This window comes from Marmota monax, unplaced genomic scaffold (genome assembly GCF_021218885.2).
Source record: "Marmota monax isolate L192 unplaced genomic scaffold, Marmota_monax_Labrador192_F-V1.1 WCK01_AAM20220418_F8-fsc00019, whole genome shotgun sequence".
NCBI lineage: Eukaryota > Metazoa > Chordata > Mammalia > Rodentia > Sciuridae > Marmota > Marmota monax.
This window is the reverse complement of record NW_026695242.1, coordinates 8,057,039-8,081,987: the sequence shown is the minus strand read 5'-3', so window position 1 is coordinate 8,081,987 and position 24,949 is coordinate 8,057,039. Positions and strand designations below refer to the sequence as shown.

Genomic DNA, 24,949 nt, shown 5'->3' with positions numbered 1-24,949 from the left:
TCGCCCAGGGAGTGTCCAGAGGTTTCCAGACAGCCACCAGGATCCCATCCCTCCTCAGACAGTTACTATCTGAATTGATGAGAGGTTGTGGTTGCTGTGTGAAGCCACCAGACACAGGGAAGAGGTTCCGCCTTGCACAGGTGGTGACTGCCACATTGTAATTGCCACCTGTCACCAGTGATTATAAAGGCAAGAAAAGAAGGGCGTCTGAGACCAGGTGACGTGCAGGGTGTCTCTGGTACCCAGGGCATCTGCAAAGTCCTTGCATCCTATGGTCAGGAGGGTCAGGACACAGAGACAAAGAGGCCTGATCTAAGGGCCTGAACCTCCACATTGCTGTCATCTTTGTAGGCCTGAAAAAGGCAGGAGAGATCACTGTGGCCACCCAACTGCCTTCCAGCAATGCTTCCCCCATCTGAGGAGCTTGGAGTACTTTGTAGTGCCAGAAAGTAACAAAGACCCATAAAGCCCAAAACCAAATGCACAAAGAGCCCCCAAGCTTGGGAGCACAGGAATCAATGAAAGGAGCCCCCAGTGGTCAGAACGGGGCAATTTGAACAACAAAAGAAATAATTGAGCATTAAATCATAACCCAAAGTACAAAACAAATATCCCTGAGTCCATGCTGGTAGGTAAACAAATTGAGGAGATGAGATCATCTGTGCAGAGGGATTCTGAGTGATTCATGTAGCTTCCTCACTGGTGAGGAGGTGAAGTTTAACCACTACTCCTTTAATGTAGGCTGCACACAGTGACTTTTTCCTAAAGAGTTCAGTATGGAAAGAGGGAAAGAGTAACTTTATAGCAAGGAAAACCTGACCAGCACTCTCATAGTCCGGTGACCACCGTCAAACCTCCACAGGGATGTCATGCTACAGTATGTAGCCTCGACCTGGTGTGAGGAGACAGTTGCTTTACCTCAGAGATCGTCTTCTCCCAAGTCCAGAAGCCCAGTATGACCATGAGAAGAACAGGCCCAAATTGAAGCAGAGTCTACGAAAGACCTGGCCAGTCCCCCACAAAACCACTAAGGAAGGTCTGAGAAACCACCATGGAGGAGGAACAGACCAGGGCAACCTTCAGAGACAGATCACAGAATGCAGTGTCATGTCCTGTATGGGACCCTGGAGCAAAAAAGGACATTAGGCCAGGTGTGGTGGCACACACCTGTGATCCCAGTGACTCAGGAGGCTGAGGCAGGCTCGTGTTCAAAACCAGCCTGAGCAACTTAGCGAGGCCCTAAGCAACTCAGTGAGCCCCTAAATAAAATATAAAAAGAGGTGGGGATGTGGCTCAGTGGTTAAGTGTCCCTGGGTTCAATCCCTGGTTCCTGGGGGCAGGGAGGATATTAGGGAATCATGAGGGGGATTTACAGAAGATATGGACTTTGGTTAACAATGTATCAGTATTGGCTCAGTAGTTGTAACAGATGCACCAAAGTTACAGGTGTTGCTAGTGGTTGCAGAGTGCATGAGCAATCTCTGCACCAACTTTCTACGAATCTAAAGCTCTTCTCAAGTTAAGGGTTTATTGCAGGTGGAAATCCTTTATCTGAGTGCTTGGGACCAGGAGTGTTTTGGGTTTTGGAATATCCACAGAATGAGCTATCCTGGAGATGAGATGCATGTTTAAACACGAAATTCATTTATGTTTCAGATTCATCTTAGACACGTTACCCCAAGGTAGTTTTATACAGCATTTTGAGTGCACCTGCATTTGACTACGACATGTTACAAGAAGCCAGGTGTGGAATTTTCCACTTGGAGCATCAGGCGGGTGCTCAAAAGAGTTTTGGATTTTGGAGTGTTTCAGGTTTTGGATTTTCAGGTTAGGGATACTCAACCTGTAATTGAAAAGAGGAGGGTGAGTACAGCGCTCTGGGCAGGTTGTGGGGGTCAGGGGAGGCACCCTGCAGGCTTGCCAGCCCTTGGTGTCAGTTAGTGTCCTTGCTTCTGTGTGAGCACAGGTGGTTTAATACCCCAGGGTCTCGCTTTCTTAGCATTGTCCCCACCCGCTGTTCCCTTCTTGGTTGAGACCTGCCTTACCTGGCCACCACATGGGAGGAGGACGGTCTGCTCTGTAGCTCCTGGGGAGCAATGTTCCCTAGGACAGAGGGAACTCTGGGTTCTCTGCCAGGCTCCCCCTGCCCCTGCTCTGCCAAGGAGCCCAGCCTTGGTGTAGGAGGAGAGCTGCCCGCTGCCTCCCTGGCGCCCCCTGGAGGCCTGGCTGCTCCCTACCCCCACAAGTGAAACCCCAGCTTTTTTGCCTTAGAAATGGAGTCTGATCTCCCTTTGGAGGAGGATGACAGGACTGAGCTCCTGGCCATGCAGGTTGTGGGGAGCAGGGGGGGGGTGTCCTTGCCATTTCCCTTGTCTGGCGTGTAGCCTGTTTGCTGAATGGGGAGCACCCCCCAACACACACATTTGGAAACAAGGAGGCCGTTTGTGATCCAGAAGTCTGTGTGCTGAGTTTTGATAGTGGGAGGAAGTGTTGGGGAGGAGGTTCCAGAAAGCCCCGAGGCAGGGGATCCAGCCTGTCTTCCTGCCTGCCTTGCTGAGTTGTCCCCTGGTCCTGTTTCCCGGCCCTGGGCCGTTCTCTCCTTCCCCTCCACCTTTGCCTCTGTGTAGGCTGTCCCCAGGTCCCAGGGCCCTAATCTCACATCCCTCCTCATCAGCCCTCCTGTCTCAGCTGGACTGCACAGTTTTGAGGTCGGGATCTTCCCGGGTTTCCACCCTCACAGGAAACCCCAAATTGTGGAGTAGGGTGGAGGAGACGTGGCTCGGGAGCAGTGCACTGCGGGACAGATTGATTGAACCTATGGAGGCTGCCCCGTGGCCCCAGGCCCCAGAAGGCCCCTTTCTACCTGCTTCCTGCTGGTGCCACAGTTGGCCAAGACCAGGAGAAGGGCCTGCTTTCCTCCCAGCTTTGCTCCTCTTCTTTCCCAGGCCAGAGGAAGCCCATACTAGTCGATCTGGCCCAGAGCAGCCAGGTTTGGAACATCTACTGAGTATAAATAGGGTCCATAGAACCACAGAGATCTGAGTTCAAATTCTAGCCTTTCCACTTCCCAGCTGGGAGGCCTTGGGCAAGTTACTTCACCTGGATATCTTGCCTATGAGGTGGGAATAATTCCTCTCTCCATAGGGTTGTTGTGAGGTTGTATTCAAAGCCACTTGGGCCAGTGCTTGGGAAATATCAGCTTGCTCTTCAACCCCATCGCTCTGCTGTTGTTTCTCTGGCCAGAGTCCTGATCTTTGCTTGTTTTTCTAGTGCACACCCAGAGGCTATCTCAGGTTAATATACTGTGTCAAACCCTAACCTGGGGGGTTGGGGGGGTGTCCTAGCAGAGGTGACCTCGAACTTGGCTCAGGGAGGAGAGGCAAGAAAACCAGCAGCATTGTTTCTTTCTGCCCTGTGGGGGTGTCTTTTGGCTGATCTCCCCGGAGCTGGCTCCCTGGCCTTACCTCCGGCATTGTGGGGCAGCCATGGGAGGCTGTGGCTGACACGGCCAGGCCCTGGGTGCACAGCCAGGCTGGAGCCCGTCAGGCAGCCTGTGAGTGTGTTCCAGAGGGGCTGGGGTTCCGGGCGTCCCAGCTAGCCACACCTGGCTGTGGCGCCGTGTGCCAGCTGCCCCCTACAGTGCCCGCCAACACGGCAGCCCTGGCCGGCCACTTCCTTGGCTTGCACAAACCCCAAAGCAGTTCCAGCGGAGCCAGAGCCAGGGAGGTCCCTGCTGCCAGGGTGAGCTGACAGCTGAGTGCAGATGAGTGTTCCAGGGCTCCAGAGAGGGACCCGAGCAGGGAACTCGGAACAGCAGGGCCAACCCCACCAACCACGGTCCTTGGCTCGAGGTGGTGGCCATTGGAACAAAGGTCACTGAAGTCCTCGATGAGTGGATTTATCCTGCTCAGGGGTAGAAATGAAGACAGCCATCCCTCAGCATCTGGGGAGCGGGGACTGGGTCTAAGATCCCTGTGGAAACCAAAATCTGTGGAAGCTCAAGTTCCCTGTATCTCCTGTGCAGTTTTTCCATGTACTTTGTCATTTTTAGGTTATAAAGCCTGATGCAATTTAAATGCTACATAAATAGTCATTACAGTGCACTGTTTAAGCAATAATGGCAAGAAAAAAACAGGGAACATGTCAATATAGACAGTGTGTTTCAGAGATTTTCAGTCCACAGTTGATTGAACCTGTGGAGGCGGACAGTGGATACAGAGGGTGTCTGACAGGTGACAGGGCTCCTGGCAGCTGTCTGCGTGGTCCAACCTGCTTGACGGACATGTGCAGGAAGGCAGAGGCCCAGCAGATGCCCTAACCCAAGTCCCAATGACAGCTCTCCTCCGCTTCTCTCTCTTCTCTTCGTTCCTCATTTGTTCAGGACAGCTGATGGGCTTTCAGGTACTCGTGGGGCATGCACAGGTGCCGCAGTCTGGCTGGGCACAATTCACGAGCCACTTATCAAGCAGAAACGAACTTTATTTTTAGAACACACATGCCACACGAGCTCTTCAGGAATTCCCTCAGAGCCCAACTGCCACCACGGACTTCCCACAAGCCTCTCTACCCCCCTCTCCTCCTGCTCTTGAGGCCGATTGGCTGGGTCGCGTGGGCGGAGCTAAAAGAGTCCCCCAGTGAGCAGCTCCACGGTCTGAAAGGGCGGGGAAACAGCCCAATGAGCATCACAGCAGAGGAGCCAATCAGCTGGCAGCTGGAAGTTTGCTGGGGCCCCGGTGAGCCAATCAGCTGGAAGTTTGCTGGGGCCCCTTCTGCTGTGGCTCTCTGTGTTTTGTTAGTGGTGCATCCTTGGTCTGCTAACAGAGCACATCAGACCAGGGAGGACCACAACACTGACCACACCTCAGTGTTGAAGGAAGGCTAGTCCCAGCCTTGGAGCGCAGGAGGGTTGGGCTTCGTTGAATGTCACTCCGCTGCAGGTGGATTATCATTTCAGCCAGCAGCCAAGCATCCTTGGGTTGGAATTCTGCTGTGTGGCTGGTGGGATCTGCAGGCCCTCCTAGGATATGTCTTGGGAAGGCAGGTCAAGAGGACACCATCTCTACACATTGTGGCTCTTTGTTCCCATGAAGTCTTCGCTCCTGCTGGGGAGGGCAGGAGGGTGGGAGGAGCCCTGTGCCCATTGGTCTGTCTGTCCTGCCTTGTGGCGGGGAGTTGGCAAGGGCTGCCTGCCCACAGCGGGCGCAAGCTTTGGTCTCATTACTCAACTGGATCCAGACACGGGCGCCAGGAAGGTTTGTGAGGAAGCCTGATGCTGGCTGCTGTGGAGTCCGCACGTTGATGAACTGGTCAGGTGCCAGTTCTGGACACTGGGAGAGTGGGCTGGGGCTGGGGCTCCGTGGTGCATGAGCTTCTGCTGCTGCAGCTCCGAGCCCACAGCCTGGCTCCAGCCTTGGCTGGCCCTGGAGGGGTGTGTCCATGGGAGCAGGTCTCCAGGTCCCCTCCAGCCTTCTCCTCCCCGTGGGACTCCCACATACATGTGGTGGGAAGCATTGCTCTTCTCTGTTTGGGGGACAACAGTCCCTTTGTAAGTGAGGTTTCTTTGCTTATGAGTGGAAAAGAATTGATGACTGGATGGCCGGGGGAGATGGAAGTGATAAGACTAGGACATGAAACTCCATTTCTGCTCCTTGTGAAGCAAGCCATGTGAGCAAGAGTCAGAGACTGGCCTCCACCTCTGCCTCCATCGCTGATGGCTGACCGAGCCTCTGGGTTTATGCCACTCCCTCGTGATTTCCAGATGTTGAGATAGCCATTATTATCCCCAGTCTGCAGAAAAAGAAACAGAGGTTCTAAGGGATTCCCTGTTGTGTCCAATCAGCCGACTCACAAAGGGCAGGGCTGGGACTTGAACTGAGGACTCTAGGAGACACTTCATCATTGCTGTGTCTCTTCTTGAGCAAGTCGTTTCTCTGTGAGTCTCTGAAGCTCCATCTGGGGAATTATTTACAGAAATGACAGCACACCCCATGCATTTATCATGCTTGTAAAGACACAGAATATTTTCCATGAAACAAGCAGAATGTGATTTTGCCTGGCAGTAGGGGAAAAGCTGCTGTTCCAGTGGCAATTGAAAAGGCCAGGGGGCTCGAGCCAGGGTTCCCAGGAAGGGCCTCTTCAGGGATGTGGAAAGATGAGTGTCTGGTCAGGGGCTTGAGTTGGGGACTGTGCCCACTTTGCCTCCCCACACTCGCTTTGGCATCACGGAAAGAGCTCAGCACTGGAATTGAGTGCTCCAGGACCCGACTCCCAGCTCCTGTTAGCTGTGTGTCCCTGGGCAAGTCAGGTGAACTTTCCCAACCTCAGTTTCCTCCCTGGTAAAGTGGGGATAGGAATGCCTGTCTGATGAGGCCATGGTGGGGTGAAGTGGGGTACCACCAGTGGATACTGGGCCCAGGACCTGGCGCGTCGCAGGCTCCTGGTGAATGTGCACTCTTGTTCTTGCAGGTGGATGAGATTTACCACGATGAGTCCCTGGGGGCCCACGTGAACATCGCCCTCGTCCGCCTGGTTATGGTCGGCTACCGCCAGGTGAGGCCCCGCCTATCAGCAGGTGGGGTTTGGAGCTAGGGTAGGAGCAGCCATGTGGGCAAGCATCTGGGAAACCAGGCTGCAGGTGTCAGGAAACCTGCCATGTCTTCAGGAGAGGAACTGACAGTCCTGGTTCCTCACAGAGGGAGGTCCCTCTTCTTGGGGAACTGAAGGGAAACTGAGGCACTGACCAAGGCAGGCCCTGACAGGCTGAGCCCCGGCTCTACACTCTTAGGCCAGTCACTTATTGTCCATATGGGGTAACAGCTGAACTTCCCTCCAAGGGCAGCTGTGAAGACCAGAGGGGAAAGTGAATGTAGTGCGTGTGACACTCAGAACAGCTCTGCTTGGACGCTTAGTAGAGGGGTTGGGAATAGCGTGTGTCATTCTTCATGGACACATGCATGGGCACGGGACGGCGGTGGCTAGTGAACACCCCTGAAGCAGGGAAGGCTGTGTGCCAGGAGCAGCCACGTGCAGAGAGCTGGGGATCTCTGGAACGCACACCGCATCAGCACAGGGTTTAGCACTGTGGCGCTTGGTATGGTTTGCCCATCGCCGTCGCTACCCAAGCCAGCCTGCTGCCTTGCCACAGTTCCTGTGTGGCCTGACTGCATCTTAGTCAGTATTCTGTGACCTGCTTGGGGCATCCACCGTAGTGGAGGGAGAGTGGCCCTTGGCACCCGGGCTAGGACCACTCCACTGTCGGTGCCCCTCCCCCCGCAGTCCCTGAGCCTGATCGAGCGGGGGAACCCCTCGCGCAGCCTGGAACAGGTGTGCCGCTGGGCGCACTCCCAGCAGCGCCAGGACCCCGGCCATGCGGAGCACCACGACCACGTCATCTTCCTCACCCGGCAGAACTTTGGGCCCTCAGGTATGCAAGGTACCGTGGGTTGGGCCAGGGGGTGGACGGGCTTCCTGTGGGGGCTGCCCCAGGTCAGTGGGAGGGTTCAGGACCTGGGTGGGCAGATGGGTGAACTTGGAGTGGTTCCTTGGAGACCAGGGCAAGTCAAAGGGTTCCCACTCAAGTGCCCATTCTTTTAGTTCAGCCTGCAGGCAGCTGGGAGTGGTCAAGCCCTGGGCCTGGTGCTTCATGTCCCAGAGCCTGGCTTCTTAAAGACCCCCCTGGTGACTTTTAAGATATCTCTGCCCACATCATGTCCTGCTGTCCTTGTTGTAGATTGTGAGCACTTGGGGGACAGTCATGTGGCCTGCAGGAAAGGCAGTCCACGCCCCACCCTGCTCCAAGCATCATCTCTGGGTTCTTCCAACTCTCAAATGGGGAGAACAGTACTATATGTCTTCCTTCATTCCCTGGCCGCTCAAAGGGCCACGGAAGGCATGAAATGTCCATGACAGTGTACCGACAACTGAGCATCTGCAAACATGTGTGACTTTGACCCCCAGGTTTCCCATATGGGGAAACTGAGGCAGAGCATGGAGAAGAGGCTTGCCTATGCCCCACTGCAGTCGGGAGACAGGTCTGAGCCCACACTGCTCTCCAGGCCCTACGTTGAGGGCTTTCTAGTTTTTTCTGGTTTTAATGCTGGAAATAAGTGAGCCCACCCTGCCTATCCAGGGGCTTCTCATACGAATCACTGATGCCCCAAATGTGGCGGACAGACACATGCATGCATGCAGATGCACGATGCAGCATGTACACGTACAGACACACATGTGGATACCCAGACCCATGTACATACCCACAGATACACACACATGCGCACACACTTCCGTATGTAATGACATGGCAGGTGGCCAGTCCCAGACCTCCAAGACATCAGGGACTCCAAACCTCCTTCCCACCGCAGCTTTTCATTAGGCTCCCCAGACCGTGTCAAATGAGGGAGCGCTTAGCAGCTCTAGGTCAGGGGATGTTCTCTCTGCAGGCCCAGTTCCATCTGCCCTCCCAGCCCATAACCTGGTCAGGAGTTTTTGTTTCTGTTTGGCTTGGTGGTGCTGGGGATAGAACTCAGGCCTCATGCATGCTAAGCACATGCTCTACCACTGAGCCCCAGCTCAGCCCCTGGGCTGGTCTTGAAAGTAGTCCCTTAGCACACAGTGGTGCTTGGTAAGCGTTGCCCATCGCTGTCGTTACCCAAGCCAGCCTGCTGCCTTGCCACGGTTCCTGTGTGGCCTGACTGCACCTTACTCAGTATTTTGTGACCTCTGGAGAGACATCTTACCTGTCCTCCAGCCACCTCTGCTGCCCACATGTCATTCCCTGCTCCCCCCAACCCCTGCATTGGAAGCCACTCCTTTCCCCTTCCTTCAGCTCATCCAGGACTGTCCCCACCCCTCGCTCTCTAACTCTAGCACTTCACCACCCCTCCTCCAATCTAATCACCGAGTCCTCCTGAATCCAGACCTCCCTTAATGGTGGGTGCTGGGGTGGGAGCAGGAGCATGGATTTGATTCTTCTCTGATTTCTCCATGATATCTAGAGAAGTTTTTATTTCCCTGAGATGGGGTCTTGCTATGTTGCCCAGACTGGTCTCAAACTCCTGAGCTTGGCTGGGCATGGTGGCCCACGCCTCTAATCCTAGTGACTTGGGGGGCTGAGGCAGAAGGATCACGAGTTCAAAGCTAGCCCCAACAACTTAGCGAGGCCCTAAGCATCTCAGAGAGACCTGTCTCTAAATAAAACTTAAAAAAGGGCTGGGGATGTAGCTCAGTGGTTGAGTGCCCCTGAGTTCCATCCCTCCTACAAACAAAATAAAACAAAAACAACCAAAAAAAACCCTCCTAGGCTCAAGCCATCCTCCTTCCTCAGTCTTCCAAACAGCTAGGACCTGAGGCACACAGCACCGTGCCTGGCTCCCCATACTGTCTAACACAGTGTCACCCTCTACCTCCACGTAGAAGGCCTCCCAAGCTTGTTTGCAGAGTGACTGACTGACTCCAGGACTGGAGGGAGTCGGTGTGGACTTAGGGTGTGCGCAGGCTCAGATCTGCCTGGAAATCCCACCTCTGCTTAGAGGAGGAGGCAGCAGGAGCCTCCAGCCCAGGAGGGAGCTACCAAGCCCTAGGGTGTGGGGGCAGCTACCCAGGTCTGCTCTGCTGTGGGTAGGACTTTGGGAGCATCCTTCTTCTCTAGGGACCCTCCAGCACAGGCCAGGCTGTCCCTGAGGTGGCCAGGCTGGGCACTGACCCTGGCCTGTCCTGCCTCATCTGCCTATGATTTCTCTCTCTGCCCTCTCCCCTCTCCCTGGCAGGGTATGCGCCTGTCACTGGCATGTGTCACCCCCTGAGAAGCTGTGCCCTCAACCACGAGGATGGCTTCTCCTCTGCCTTTGTGGTGGCGCACGAGACCGGCCACGTGTAAGTGGCACCAGGAGGTGGGCGGTGCCGGTGGGTCTGTGCTGGGGGCTGGGTCATGAATGCCAGGGAATCCTGTGGGGGAAGGCTTTCCCCAGATCAGGGTCTGGACCCAGTGTCCCAGGTAGACCCGCGAGGCTGGTCTACCCTGGAGGCCTGGTGTCTCAGAGTGCCCAGAGAGGGAGGCCCTTCCCTGAGGGAGAGGGAACAAGGGACTCACAACAGTTCTGGGCCTGGGCACCAGATGTGGCCCTGCCTTTGGGAAGTTTGGTGGCAGTGTCCCTGTCATAGGCTTGGGCTTGTTTTCTGGGTGGTCTCTGTCCCTGGCTTCCCTCCATCTGCCCTCGCCTCAAGGTCCTAGTGAGACCCGTTCCAGCTCACACCAGGGCCCTGTGCTCACGGGAGAGCTGGCCCGAGCCCATCACAAACAGGCACACTTAAGCCCAGGCGGCAGGCCAGCCGGGGCTGGCTGTGGGCTCTGCACCGAGGTTGTTTATAGCAGATTCATTCATTCATTCAACCGGTGTTTCTTGCAGGCCCTGTTCTAGGAACAGGGCTGCAGTGGAGAGCCCGAGAGAGACACCCGCAACAGACAGACTGGAAAGAAAGAGCCACATCCCCTGTGTCAGGTGGCAATGTGCACAGGCCACGCGGCTGGGCTTGCATCCACAGAGACACAGCTAAGGGATGCCCTCAGCTCCGTTTCTCCCACAGCAGTGGTGCCTCCTCTCCCTGGGCCTTGGTTATCTCCACTGTGACACAGGGGCTGGCACCAGCGACACTGAGGTGCCTCCCTGCTGTGGAAGCTTATGGTTGCATCTCCCTGGAGCCAGGAGTTCCTCTTCCTGGAGGGGACAGGGGGCGCCCACTCTTCCTGAGCACAGGCTCCTCCCTGTGGAGAGACAAGGATGAGCTTAGGGGGCCCATGTGTCTGCCTGGGGGTTCGGGCCAGATGCCGCCACCTGGAATTATTAAAAATACGGGGAGGTTTGGGCTTTGGCATTAAATACTAGCCACAAAGAGCAAAGTTTTAAAATTTAACTATCTTGGGTGGTGTCTACCAAGCGCGGAGCTCTGGGGTATGTCTGGGGTCTGGGAGAGTTTAAGGGTGGCACCTGGAGGGCTCAGGGAAGGGTCTAGACCTCCTGACCTAAGTCTGCCTTCAGCCTGGTGGGAGACAGTGCGTGGCGCTCGAGTTGATGGTGGCAGGATGGGGGTGCTGTAGCCGACAGCCCTCAGGCAGGTGGCCTGGGCTGGTGTCCTGGAGCAGCAGTGGGTTGGGCTAGCCATGGGAGCGGTAGTGATGAGGGTGGGGTTTGAGGAGGGAGACGGGTGCTGGAAGGAAAGAACAGAGGAGCCCCAGGCAGACACAGCTTTGCACCCAGCGGCCTTGGAGAGAGAGGGCTCTGCCTCCCCAGGGCCCGAAGCCTCCTGCCTCCGGCCTGCCTGCCTGTCTTCCCTGGGGTGGGCACCCCAGCCCGACTCAGGCCTCCCCTCTGTCCCCTGCCTTCCAGGCTCGGCATGGAGCACGACGGGCAGGGGAACGGCTGTGCGGACGAGACCAGCCTGGGCAGTGTCATGGCGCCCCTGGTGCAGGCTGCCTTCCACCGCTTCCACTGGTCCCGCTGCAGCAAGCTGGAGCTCAGCCGCTACCTCCCGTAGGTCACCTCTGCCCCTGGGGCTGGGGAGCAGCTGGCTTTCTCCCTCACATTATCACCGATACCCTACCTGGCCCTCTCCAGCCACCTGACCTAAACACCCCCCTCAGCATCACAGGGGGGTGGTGTGCATGGGAGATGGTTTGCATTTAATTCTTTTTAAAAACCAGACCCCTGCCCCGCCCAAGATGCTAATGAGAGTCAGCTGGCAGTCCTCCTGGGACTCTGGATTCACCGAGCCTGCAGGCAGTACCCAGGCTGAAGGCTGGGAGCCCCAGGCCCAGGCTAGGGTATCTCTGTCTCCCCAGAGGCCCAGAGAAGGGGCAGGATGAGAGGGTATGTCCAGGTGCAGGGCCAGTGTTGAGATCCAGGCCTGAGAAGGGGCCGGAGTGGACATGGTGGGCAGCTGGAGGCAGGGATGCGGTCATGACCTCTGCAGGGAGCTGGCCTGGCCAGGCTTCCCGGTGCACTTCCTGCCCAGGGGCCGGGCTTTGCCCCTTCCCTCGGGGCACAGAAAGCCTCACGTTATCCACGAATCGACTTTAATCTTGGCCATGGCGTGTCTGTCCCTTTAACATGAGTCAAACTGGTCTCCTAAGCCAGCTGTGACCCAGCTCCTAGCCCCAGTCTGGGGTCCCTTGCCCTACTGCTGATGGAGCCCTCCCACGCAGTCACTGGGAGAGACCAGGCTCCAGGCCAGGGCTGCTCGGGTCAGCCTTCCTCCCTGGAGAGCAGCCTCCCATCCCTGCAGGCTGCTCCCATCCCAGCCCCTGACAAGGAAGAGCGAGGGACCTCCTGCCCGAGGCCCGGCTCACCCCCTTGTTTCTCTGGCAGCTCCTACGACTGCCTCCTCGATGACCCCTTTGAACCCACCTGGCCGCAGCCCCCGGAGCTGCCCGGGGTTGACTACTCAATGGATGAACAGTGCCGCTTTGACTTCGGCACCGGCTACCAGACCTGCTTGGCAGTGAGTATTCCCTGGGCCTCTGCCAGGCCAGGGACGCCAGGGCCATGTCCTTCCCTGAACCAAGCTAGTCGTTCAAGGGTACCTTCCACCTGGACTGTCAGTCAGCCTGGGGATGGCCTGCAGGCTTAGTGCTGGCCACCAGGGAGGAGCAGGGTGGACAGGACGCAGGCCCTGCCCAGGTCTGCTTGTGGGGACAGGTAACTCAGGAGGCTTGAACAGCCTCTGCCCTGGGAAAGATGGTAGGAGTAGCCCAGGGAGGGAGGCCCTGGCTGGCTGCTCCCTGGGGGTTCACCTGGGGAGCTGTACAGGTGTTAGATCAGGTTCTGGTCCTTGGGAGCACCCCTGTACCTGCATGTCACCTCTCTCCAGGGACGTCACGTCCTTTCCCCCGCCCCCATCCTTATGCCCAAGACTGCAGATACCAGGAGCATAACCCTGGTTCACCCTGCAGGACAGGAGGGGAGGCCCTTAAGCCTAGAGATCAGCTCAAATCACCTGGGAAAGAGCCAAACTGTGATACCTGTGGCCCTGGCTGAGGCTCTGATAAGGTGACATCGGAGGGCAGGGCACTTTCTGAAGGGGAGGCCTGGGTGATCCAATGCTTTGTACCCCCCACGTAGGGTATTCAGGGCCCTTACCTGCATGGGACAGAGGCTCTCTTTGGTACCACGAGGAGCCCCTATATGTGGTCACCTTCCCTTCTCTCTAGACCATGCTGGGACGTGTGGTCTGACACAGCACAGCTTTGGGATGGAAGGACAGGGTGTAGGATTTCAGTGCCTAAATGCTGTGTTGGTGGGATGCTCGTCTGGCAGGTAGGGATAAGGCCCCTGGGGCTTTCCAGGATAGTCTGGAACACACGATCACCAACCTCTGGCCTTGCTGGATGTCCACCTTAGAGGGAGATGGGGGCCTCAACCTCAGCTGTGTCCCTTTAGCATCCCCTATATCACAGGAATTTGAGAACTCCTCAGAGCCTGAAACTCTTGTCCCAGGTCAGTGACAAGGTAGCTTCTGCAGATTAAGGAAAGGAAGCCAGGAGAGGACTGCTCCTAATGGGGAGAAGAGGGGTCCTGGGAGCCAGTGGCACTTGGGGTGAGAGGAGCTTGAGAGTGTGTGAGCTCTGGTTTCCTGGGCATCCACCACACCTCCCTCTCTCCACCGCCACCCCCTGCCCTTTGGACAACTTGTGAGGGCTGGAGAGTCAGCCTGGTGACCCAATCCTTTTGCCACACAGTTCAGGACCTTTGAGCCCTGCAAACAGCTGTGGTGCAGCCACCCGGACAACCCATACTTCTGCAAGACCAAGAAGGGGCCCCCGCTGGATGGGACCGAGTGTGCACCAGGCAAGGTAGCTGCAGGGTCTGCAGTGGAAGTGCTTTCCCGGGGGTGGGACATCCCTGGCTGGGGCAGGTGCAGATCCTGGAGGCCCCAGGCCTGTGTATACATGAAGGAGGGCCAGTGCCAAAGGACAGGGCAGCAGATCTGCCAGGAGTCTCCTGCAGCCTCCCACATGCTACGCTTCCCTCCACAGGGAGCCCTTCGCCTCCACAGTTGGCCAGGTGTAGCAGGATCTCATAACCGGTCAGCAGGAATGCTTGCCCCGTTTTACAGATGAGAAAAGTGAGGTCCAAGCAGGTCAAGGAATTTGTCAGGGCCACATAAGGAGTGATTAGCCTACGGGGGATGAAGGAAGATTCCAGGCATCCACTCCCAGCCCCAAGCTATCCCTTTCTCCCTCAGTGTTGAGATATTCCTGGTGGGTGTTTGCTCCCTTGTGCATGCCTGGGTGCCAGGGTTGCTTTGGTCAGGGGACCTCATTCCTGGGTCTGAGGACCCTGAGCTGGGGTTCTGCTCTCTTGCTGGCCCTGCCCTTGTGTGTTGGTGACCTTGGGCCATTCATTGAACTTCTCCAGCCCTGCTGATGCTGCTTATTATCCCTGACCAAGCCTCCTTCCCGTGCCTCAAGATGGAGGTTATAGGGTCAGGCCAAAGCAAGTAAAGGAGCCAAGAAAAAGCAGGATGGTTCAGAGAGGTTTTTGCTTAGCATCAGCTGTGAGCCCAGTGCCCCACCCCCCAGCTTTCCCTTTGACCTGTGACCTCTGCCCTAGCCAGGCTCAGCCCGCTCCTACTGGCCCTGCTAAGCATCTCCCAGGTTTGTGCCTTCACAGATGGATGGGGCTTCCCTAGCCCTGGATGTGCCCCATGGGCTCCAAACCTGGTTGGTTCCCTTCCTAGACAGCTTTATCTGCTCCACGTCTTACTGCTTCTTAAATTTTCCCAGGTGGTTTCAAAGTCCCAGGCCCTCCCGGGTCACAATTTCACATAAAGAGTTAATCCGTGAGTCTCAGTTTGGGCTGCATGTTGGAATCACCCAGGGAGCTTTTAAACTCCCCACCCCTAGAACAGGGAGTGACTGCACGTGGACCCAGAGGGTCTTTTGGGGGTGGTGGAAATGTTCTGAAATTGGATTTTGGTGAAAGTTGCACGACTCCCACAATGAGTGACTTTTCTGGTTTGTAAGCCGTGCCCCACCATAGCTTCTGAGAGCCCTTTCCCCTGGGGATTCCGGCTTAGCTGGTCTGCAGGAAGCCCAGGCATCTGGAGTTTTAAGGGCCCCCCACCCCCTACCCCATGACTCCAAGATTGAGAATTGCTGAGCTCATCTCTTGAGAAAGGCCCAGAGAGCTTTGCTGTTTCCTTCACATTATCCTAGAGCAAAAGAGACGGCGTTCCCCTCCTTGGAGAGCCCAGCTCCTGCTCTGCAGGGGCTGGTGCTGCCGCTCTGCAATAGCCCTGGTGAGCAGGTGAGTGCACCCAGGCTCAGCAGGAATAGTGGCCCACCCAGCTGTTCATGGCTGAACTGGGGCTCCAGCCTGGGCCTCTGGGACTCCATGCTTCTGCTGCCCACACTGCAGGGCAGGCCCCCCTGGCCAGCTTGACTCCAGGGACACATCTGCTTGTGGCCCCAGGAAGGAAAGTCAAGGTGCAGAGCCAAGATCAGATCTAGATAGCCTGGGAAGGTTGGTCTCCTCCTCCTTTTATTGCTCCTGGATGATGATTGAACTAATTGCATATTTATTCTCCTCATTAATCTCATTCAATATGCTCTGCTATTTCTGGAGCTCTGTGTGCTCCCTGCACTGAATTCTGTAGTGAGGTGCAGTTATCCCCGTGGTACTGTTGAAGATGAGGCTCAGGAAGGTGAACCCCCTGTCTGAGGTTGCTCAGCTGGTGACAGGGGTGGGACCCTGTCTACCCCCGGCTCCTCTCTCAGTGTCTCTTTTTCTGGGCTCTCCCATGGTGTCATATGCCCAGCTGTGCCTTGTGTCCTCCTGAGTACCCACCCGAGCAGGCTCTGCTGCAGTGGTCCAGGGTGACCTCGTGCCCTCTACTTCACCCCAGTGGTGCTTCAAAGGTTACTGCATCTGGAAGTCGCCGGAGCAGATTTATGGCCAGGATGGAGGCTGGAGCTCCTGGACCAAGTTTGGGTCATGTTCTCGGTCCTGTGGGGGTGGAGTGAGATCCCGCAGCCGGAGCTGTGACAACCCCCCGTGAGTGCACTTGGTGGGTGGGCTGAGGGTCTTGGAGGGGAAGGTGGTGGTGGGGGACAGAGAATGGCTCCTGTGTGTTCTATGGATGAGGACCCAAGATTGTCAGGGGTGGGGTAGGTCATTCCCACCAGCATTCCCCAGTGACCCATCATTTCTCACTTTTGTGAGTGTTTCGGAATTGGGATTCTCAAATTCTCATGTATAGAAGATTCTCCAGAGGGTCTGGGTGGACCCAAGACACTGTTGATCAAGCCCCCCCTCCCGCATGAAATGTGTTGCACATGATCCCCAAGTTTATTTTCTGCCACATGGAACAGAACTTCCTTTTTCTTAACTTACCTCTTTCTAACAAGGTCCTCGTGCCCCTACCCAAACTTCAGCATTCTGGAGAGACATTTGTCTCTCATTCCCTCTGTGGGATCCCCTCCCCTGCACCATGGTTTCAGAATTTCCCAGCTCTTCATGGTCCCCATCTCCCAAGCCGAAGCAGCTTGCTTAGGGTAGCCTCATGAGAGATGGGGACTGGCAGAGGCTGCCTGGTGGATCAGCTGTTCCTAGAGACTTTCACATGGACAGAGCCTGGCCCAGCTCCCTCCTGGCACCAAGTGGTGTGATGAATACTGCCAAAGGGCAGATCACAGGACCACAGTGGCTCTAGCATCCTCTTAGGTAGTGACCCCACACTCCACTGCTTCCCTGCGGGAATAGAGGCTCACCGCTTACTGAAGCAGCCGTGCCTTCATAGACAGCTGTATTGACCTCCTGCAGATGGAGCCGAGGTGGACCTCCTTGTAGTCTTCACCTGTGGGAGATACAAAAGCCAAGGTGACAGGAAGGCCCAGTGGCACCCCCGCTCTACCACCTCGCAGTCATGACCTGCAGTTATCCCCTGGATCAAAGCAGCCGTCCATTGTGCTCCTTTGTAATAATAGCTGGTTTTATTTTTTGAGGCTTAAATGAAATAACATGTGCCCTCAGCACCATGCCCAGCAGAGATTAAGCACTTAATAGATACCAGCTAATATCAAAATAGTTGTTACAATTATTATTAACAAAGTACACTGAGCATTTGGTCTGGCTAGACAGGATGCTAAGCACTTAATCGCAGACGCCCCTGTAATTCTCCAGCATCTGTGAGCAGGGTGTGATTAACCTCATGCCCTTGGATTCTTGTATCAGTAGTTTTTAATCCTCTTGACTTCATGGAGAAAAGAGTGTAGATCGCTTTCCCATACCCTCTCTTATCATTTTTACAGACACCAGTAGGCAGGTACGATGGGCCCTCTTTTCAAAGGGAAATTCAGGCAAAGCCAAGTGACTTGATCAAGGTGCATGGCCAGGCCTGGGGCGCCATGCTCTTCTGATTCCAATCCAAGTCTCCTGGACCACTCTTTAGTGTATTATGAGATTAAATGGATGCGGATGCAAATAGACATCATTGAGTTATTTATTAAGTGCCTACTGCTTGGTTAATCGGTCCTAGTGTCCATCTGCCTGTCCCCTCACCCTGGCACACAGTGGAACAGGTGATGTGTGCCCCAAGGAGGGGGAGAGAGGGTCTGGAAGGCGCAGCTCATCGGCCATGCTGCGGGTTGCTTGATAAGTTAGTGGAGCCCTTTGATGCTGGCTGAGCTGAAAGCCCCCACCCGCCCCATCAACCTGGTCTTTCTGTGCCACCCTAGCCCAGCCTATGGAGGCCGCCTGTGCTCAGGGCCCTCCTTTGAGTACCAGGTCTGCAACAGCGAGGAGTGCCCCGGGCCCTACGAGGACTTTCGGGCCCAGCAGTGTGCCAAGCGGAACTCCTACTACACCCACCAGAACACCAAGCACAGCTGGCTCCCCTACGAGTCTGAGGATGGTGAGCGGACCCGTGCCCACTCCCCACGTCCTGACGACACCGGGGCTGTGTGTTCCAGGGAAGTTCCTCCCTCAGGTGTTCCCATCCGTGGAGGTGCCGAAAGAGACATTGCCATCATGAGTGTGGCCACAGATCTTTGTGCAGGCCTGTGCGTGGTGACCCTGGGGTCCCCATCTGGACCATCCCTTGATCGCATGCTGTGACCACGGTTTCCCTGCAGATACAAGTGGCCTGGGGCAGGGTGGGGGGTGCTTTTCCCAGGGATGCCCGTAGAATCCTGCAGGCTAAAGTTGGGGCTGGTGCCTTTCAGACATCTGTGCTTGCCTGCATGGGTGAGCATCTGTCCTAAGAATGTTCCAGAGAACACAGGAACACTGTGCTCCCTAGAAAAAGTGAGGCTGGAGCTCAGATCACTTCCTGGAATTTGTCCCTGGGATCTCCCAGCCCTTCCCAGGGCTTCAGGCACCTCTCACTTCACATGACCAGTGTCCCCAGAAGCTCAGTTGTATCACATGCCAGGTTCTTATCTGGTACTGACCAGGTCTCCATTCCAGCGGTCACTGGAGGTGATTTGAAAGGCAGGCAGAGGGACCCCTCCATGCTGCCTTGGATGGTCACACAGGCCTCAGCACTCACGCAGAGGGTCAGAGTTTGGGGACCGTGCTGGTGTCAGTTGCTGTCTGCGTTGGATACTCCTGTGGGGCCCCATGTTCATGGCATCTTAGAGCCTTCAGGCTGGGGGGGGGCCCTTCCCAGCCCCCGGAGCCCATCTCTTGCCCCAAGCTCCTGTGTTTCCCTGTCGGTAGATGCTGCTTGCCATGCCGCCCTGGGCTCCAGACAGCTCCCATGAGAGTGGCCTCTCATTCTCTGAGCCCAGGGTTGACCCCAGGACCCCATGTTCCCTGGCTCATGTTTAGAATGACAGAATCCTCAAATTGAAAGGGACCTCAGGGGCCTGTCATGGCCACACCCTTGCAGGGGGTTTCGTGGAAGTTGGCTGGCTCCCCTGGATTCCCAGACCCCTCCTGCCTGGTCTCACTGGCCAAGACCCTGCCTGTCTCCCGTGCAGAGAAACCAAGGCAGTGTGTGTGTCGGGCTCCAGGCTGGGGCCCGAATGCTGGCTGAGTGGCCTGGGAGCTCAGGATCTGGAAGCAGGAGCCAGACAGGTTCCTTAGAAATGGGCTGTGGGAGACAGAGGCTGGCCTTGGAAGGCTTCCAGGTCTGGTCAGTAGCAAAATGGGGCAGGGAGGGGAAGGCTGGGAGGCCCTGGGCAGCTGGACTTTCCCAGGACTTCTAGACAAATTCCAGGAAGCTGGTTAAGCCCCCAGTCTCGCTTTTTCTAAGAAGCACAGCAAGTGTTTATGTTTTCTCTGGAACCTCCTTCTTAGGTCATCAGCAGCCCAGATAGAGAAGAGGACATTTTCATAGATTGAAGCAGAAAGAACCCTCTTCCCTCCCTTTCTGCCGCTCCATTTACAAATCCAAATCCAGCCCACCGCCTGCCTGGCTTGTCCACCACTTTTGAGGTGTATAAATGTGTTCAGATGCAGGGTCAGACCACGGTGTGCTCGGCTGCTGGGGCAGGTCCTGCTGAATCACCGTGCGGCCTCTCCTCCTCGATTTCCTCCTCTGTCATTCTAGAATCTACCTCCCTGGGGTGAAACGAGTTAGTTTCACAAAAAGCATTTCAGGTTGTACATCAGGGTGTGCGTAGGCTTTGATACCTGGGAAGCAGCCACTAAGCCTTGGCTTATTATTTCGGGTATGATTTTGTCACTTGATTTTTCTCAATATCCCGATGTGGCACTCTGCTGACCAGGGATAATGAAATAAGCTGTGAGAGGCTAAAGCACTCGCCCTGGGAGACTGGAGACGTGACTAATTAGCACGCATCAGAGCAGGGATTTTCTGCCCAGGCTCCACACACAGTGATCCCCCGCTGTGCAGAGCTGGTGGGGGGTGGTGTATGGGGTTGTGGGGGGCTTCTTGGCTGCACCACAGGCTGATGGCAGGCTGATGTCGCCCTGGGCTACCTGCTCTCTGCAAGCCCAGGGGGGGGATCACCGTGGCATCTCTCCCCACAGACACCCAGAAGTGTGAGCTCATCTGCCAGTCGGCAGACACGGGAGACGTGGTGTTCATGAACCAGGTGGTCCATGACGGGACGCGCTGCAGCTACCGGGACCCTTACAGCCTCTGTGCCCGTGGCGAGTGTGTGGTGGGTGCCCCCTCCAGGTCACCCACCCTCTACTGGTTCTTGGAGACTGGAGGGAGGCTCCGTCCCTGTCCCATGCTCCTTAGGAAGATAAGCATGCCTGCACCTGCTGCACTCAGGACACCCCCTTGGTCCTTGACACAGCCCTGGGGTGCTAGAAGGGGTCATTTACTGCCCAGTCCGTTCAAGGGGAGAGGAGATGTCAAGAATTGTCACCACACGGGGTTCAAGACCAGGTTACATGGCAAATCTGTGGGCGACCTGTCTTTGGATACCTTTCTGCCTAAGGTTCCTCTCTAGGCCAGGGCCTGGGGACCAGGGAGGGAGCCAGGGGCTTCAGGGGCCGGGTGCAGTGTTCTTTCCACTCATCTCACCTCTGGCCGCAGCCCGTTGGCTGTGACAAGGAGGTGGGGTCCATGAAGGCTGATGACAAGTGCGGGGTCTGTGGCGGTGACAACTCCCACTGCAGGACTGTGAAGGGGACCCTGGGCAAGGCCTCCAAGCAGGCAGGTGAGCTGGGCGGGGCCCTCCTCCTTAATCTGTGCCATGGTTCAGTGTGGGGTGGAGGGGCCCCCGAACCTGTCCCCAGACCTCCCCAGGCTGCCCAGGGGTTGGTGAGCCAGAAGCAGCAGCCCTCACCCCGTCTTCGGGCGTGCTGCGGCTGCACACTGGGCCTGGGATCTCAGAGAAGCGCCCTCCTGCTGGACGGTGTGTCGGGCTGGGAGCCCCGCCGTCTCATTGGCATCAGGGCTGTTAGTGGGGCGAGGGTCAGATAGGTCTGAAGGTGTGGCCAAGGCCACAAGATTGGTCATCTGTCTTCCTCTTCTTCCTCTTCCTCTTTCTTCTTCTCTTCCTCAACTTCCTCCTCTTCCTCCTTCTCCCCTCTCTCATTTTCTTTAAACCTGTGGTACCTCTTGCTTTGGACTCCTGGTATCTCTGAGTTCCTTGGCTCCCCACCTCCAATCTGATCAAACTCGATGTGGAAAGGCCATCTGGTAGTAGTCCTTTACATGTTAGTGTGAACTAGATCTCCCTGTTTCCCCGGGGTGGGGATTCTATACTTTTGCTTTGTCTTTCCTTGTATGTGACGGCAGAAGGTTGGCAACTCTGAGAAAGGCTTGTTTCCAGGCCTTGGAGTGGGAGGGCCATGGGGGCCCAAGACAGCCACCTGGGATCTTGTGGCCTATTTCATCGAAATCCCTCTAGTATTCTAAGGTGTGAAAAGAAGGGGAGCTGAGGCCAGAGGCGGGAAAAGGAGAGGAAAGGGAGAAGTGAGAGGACTGGGCCAAGGGAGGGGGGCATAGTAGCCACACCTTGCCCACGTGTTTATAGGGACATGCCATTGGACCCCCTGGGGGGGCAGGTCCCATCCCTGCTTTGCCGAGGAGGACACAAGTTCAGAGAGGTTCTGGGGTTAAGTAAGATGTTCCTGATTAAGTGAGAGGCTCTGCAGGTAAATAAGGTGGGGTGACAGGCAATGGGCCACCTACTCAGGGAGATTTCTGCTTTTCTGGAACCTTCTGTGCAGGAGCAGCTGTCAAACTGGTGCAGATCCCGGCAGGTGCCAGGCACATCCAGATCGAGGCGCTGGAGAAGGCCCCCCACCGCATTGGTGAGTGCTGGGTCCTGGGAGAGGTGGCAGGCCCCAGGCCCTGCCCGCAGGTCCAGGAATTCTGGGAGAACAGAGGACAGGTGGACATCCACAGACTTGAATGATGGACAGAGCATCCCTTTTATTTTATTTCTAAACATATGCTGAGTGGGTGACTTGTCCCATGGTTCAAATTTCAGAAGTTCTACAAGGAAATCTAGTTAAGAGTCCCCCCCTCTTGCACCCCTGTCACACAGGGATTGTTTTTCCCTCAGGGGAAACCACTGTTAAAACTTCTTGTCCATGTGGATGGCTTTTAAAGGAAAACCATTTTCACAGAGTGTATCCGTCAGCTTTTGCTGCATAACAGACAGCCCTCAAAACAGTAGCTCCAAACAACAGTCATTTCTGAGCTCACAGTTCTATGAGTCAGTCTCAGGGCTGGGCTCAGCTGGGTGGTTCTGCTGCTGCTTAGATGGACCTTTGCAAATCCTGTCAGCTGGTAGGTCAGTTGGGGACTACTTGGTCTAGGACGTGTGAGGTTGGTGCTGGTTCTCAGCTGGGGTCATAAGGGTGACAGGGCCATATGTGACAACAGCTAACTGGGATTATTCACAGCGTGTCTGTCATGTGGTCCTCAGCAGTAGCAAGAGAAGGCAAACCTCAAGGTGCAAGTACTTATTAAGTCCCTAATTTTCCAATGTCCCTTTGGTCCAAGTCACACAGCCAAGCTCAGGATCAAAGGGAAGAAAATCAGATTGTGCCTGGGAGAAATGGTCAAGTCACAGTACTGGGGGGCCTTGCCTGTAGGAATAGGGGGAACTTGTAGCATTTCTGCCTTCCACCCTGGGGACCCTTAAGTTACTCCTGTTATAACGATACTTAAACACAGTCACTATGTGAGGTGTCTACCCTCCACGCTTGTCACGGTCACAGGGCTATGAAGCCAGGACAGATTAAAAATTAGAACCCTGAAAGAAATCAAAAGATTCAAATTAGTTAAAATAATTCAAACTAAGAATATTAACATAATGTAAGAGATATTTTTGTTGATTTATTTTGTTTTAGTTTTGATGAAACCAAATTGGCAGTCAGAAAAATAAGTGCATGCAGGCCTTGGGGTGGGGGCGTGTAGCTCAGTAGTAAAAAGTATGTGCTTAGCGTGTGCAAGGCCCTGGGTTCCATCCCCAACGACACATGAACCAAAAGTAAAATAATAAATAAGCGTATCCACATCCATGTAAAATAGATTTGTGGTGGCCAGGGCCCGCGGGGAGGAAATGGGTAATAACTAATGGGTATTGGGTTTCTTTTGGGGGGTGATGAAAATGTTCTGGAATTGCAATGGCTGTGACTAAAGGATCTGACCAGCACAACTGGAGAGGAGGAAAAGTTTATTTGAGGGCTTTCGGTTTCAGAGTTCTTAGTCTGAAGCCTGGCTCCGCCAGCTCTTTGGGGTTCAAGGGGAGGCTGACCATCATGGTGGAAGAGTGTGGCAGAGCGAAGCAGCTCACATCATGATCAGAGAGCAGAGAGAGACTCCACTTGCCAGATACAAATATATACCCCAAAGCCACGCCCCAGTTCCCATCTCCTGCAGCCACCCCCTGCCACTGCAGGGATTGACTGATGAGGTTAAAGCTGTAACCCAGTCATTTCTCCTCCAAACCTTCTTGTTGTCTCACGTGTGAGCGCTTGGGGGTCACCACACCTAAACCCTGACACACAGTGGTGTGGTGAATGTTCTAAAGCGTCACTGAATTGCACACTTCCCAGGGTGGACTGTGCCACTGTGAACTCTACCCGAGATGCAGACGTGGTGCTCCACGGTTTGAGCAGGGCCTGGGGGCCACCAGCAGCAGGTAGCAGGTGGGCTATCCTCTGAACACACGCCTGCGTTCAGAGTCCTCACAGAGGGCCCAAGCACTGCAGTGTCACCTTGGTTTGTCACAGAGGCTCCTCTGTCCTATTATGCCCCCCAGGTCGCACTGGTTGGCACCTTCTCCATCATAAACACTAACACGAAACGTGACATTTCTTGGTGAGCACAAATATCATGAAAATGCCAACAACCAGATTTTTAGATTATTGTTAATATAATGCTATAAAAATTTTAAGAAGCTTCCTGGAGAACTCGTATCCCCTGGAGAAGATGTCTGCCTTACCTGCTCTGGGAGGCCCCAGGAAGGATGCAGTTCATACAGGCCGTAGGCACGAATGGACGCTCAGGCCCTCTGTGTGCTCTAGTTAGCCTGGGGGGTGGGGACAGGGCCAGTCTGGGTCTGTGCTGTAGCATGAGCCTGGGGACACTTCAGAGATCTTCAGGATGTGGGGATGGTGTTGGGTCGGGGGCAGGGGGGAGGCACGTTTTCCCCAGACGCCTCTCCTGCCTCCCTGCAGATGAGACTGCATTAGCAGTCAGCCCCTGTACCCTCCAGAAGTCTAGGTCCTTGATCCCCACGGGTGGGGAACAGTCCATGTGGCTGAGCTGTTCTCATGGGACCAGGCGAAGGTGAGAACATTCTGGGATCCTGGACGGAGAGGGAGCAGGGCAACCTTAGGGCTGAGATCCATTTGTGTCGTGGTGTAGGTCCATGGTGGCCCTCGGTAGGTACACAACTGAGAGTAGACGCATGTGTGCGTATGTGTGTGTGCGTGTGTGTGCGTGTGTGTGCGTGTGTATGCACATTGCCTGCAGGGTCTGTGCTCTCTGCAGAAGCCCAGGACTTCTGGTAGCCACTGCAGTAAAGGCCAGGGCTCTGTCCAAACTTGAACCCTCTTTCTTCCATTATCTTATGTGAGCCGCATGACAGTCTATGAAGGAAACCGTGACCCCATTTTTGCAGTTGAGGAAATAGGCTCAGAAAAGTTAGGTAGTGGCCTGTGGTGACAAGAGGCTCAGGGCACAGTTGAGTCTGGGTGTAGAGTCACACTGGCCCAACCTCACCCCTGGAATGAGGGACATACAGCCAAGTGTTTGTGACGGTGGCCATGAGCTGCAGAAACCTGGCCCAAGGTGCTGCCTAGCACTAGGGTAGGCAGTCTGAGGGTGGAGGGACTGGGTAGCTGTGGAAGAGGCCCTGGAGGGAAGGAGGTGAGGGGCAGCTCCCAGGAAAGGGACACTCTGCTCCCCTCCCCCTTCCCTATGGTTGCTGCCTTCCCTCCAGCCAGGGCAGACCCCCGCCCGCAGGAAGCCTCAGACCCCCTGTCTTTATTGTAGTAGCCTGGCCCTTAGGATG

At 55.5% G+C, this 24,949-nt stretch overlaps 1 protein-coding gene across 1 annotated transcript in view; it reads left to right on the top strand.

Moving 5' to 3' along the window:
* The window catches only part of Adamts14 (ADAM metallopeptidase with thrombospondin type 1 motif 14), an 82,467-nt gene that overhangs the window by 39,032 nt on the left and 18,486 nt on the right, over window positions 1-24,949 (top strand). The window contains exons 5-15 of the mRNA XM_046419850.2: window positions 6,466-6,549; window positions 7,276-7,423; window positions 9,765-9,870; window positions 11,382-11,525; window positions 12,360-12,492; window positions 13,730-13,843; window positions 15,898-16,046; window positions 17,729-17,904; window positions 19,989-20,122; window positions 20,506-20,629; window positions 21,648-21,731. Coding sequence (XP_046275806.1) covers window positions 6,466-6,549; window positions 7,276-7,423; window positions 9,765-9,870; window positions 11,382-11,525; window positions 12,360-12,492; window positions 13,730-13,843; window positions 15,898-16,046; window positions 17,729-17,904; window positions 19,989-20,122; window positions 20,506-20,629; window positions 21,648-21,731 — 1,396 coding nt within the window. The remainder of the gene's footprint in view (window positions 1-6,465; window positions 6,550-7,275; window positions 7,424-9,764; window positions 9,871-11,381; window positions 11,526-12,359; window positions 12,493-13,729; window positions 13,844-15,897; window positions 16,047-17,728; window positions 17,905-19,988; window positions 20,123-20,505; window positions 20,630-21,647; window positions 21,732-24,949) is intronic.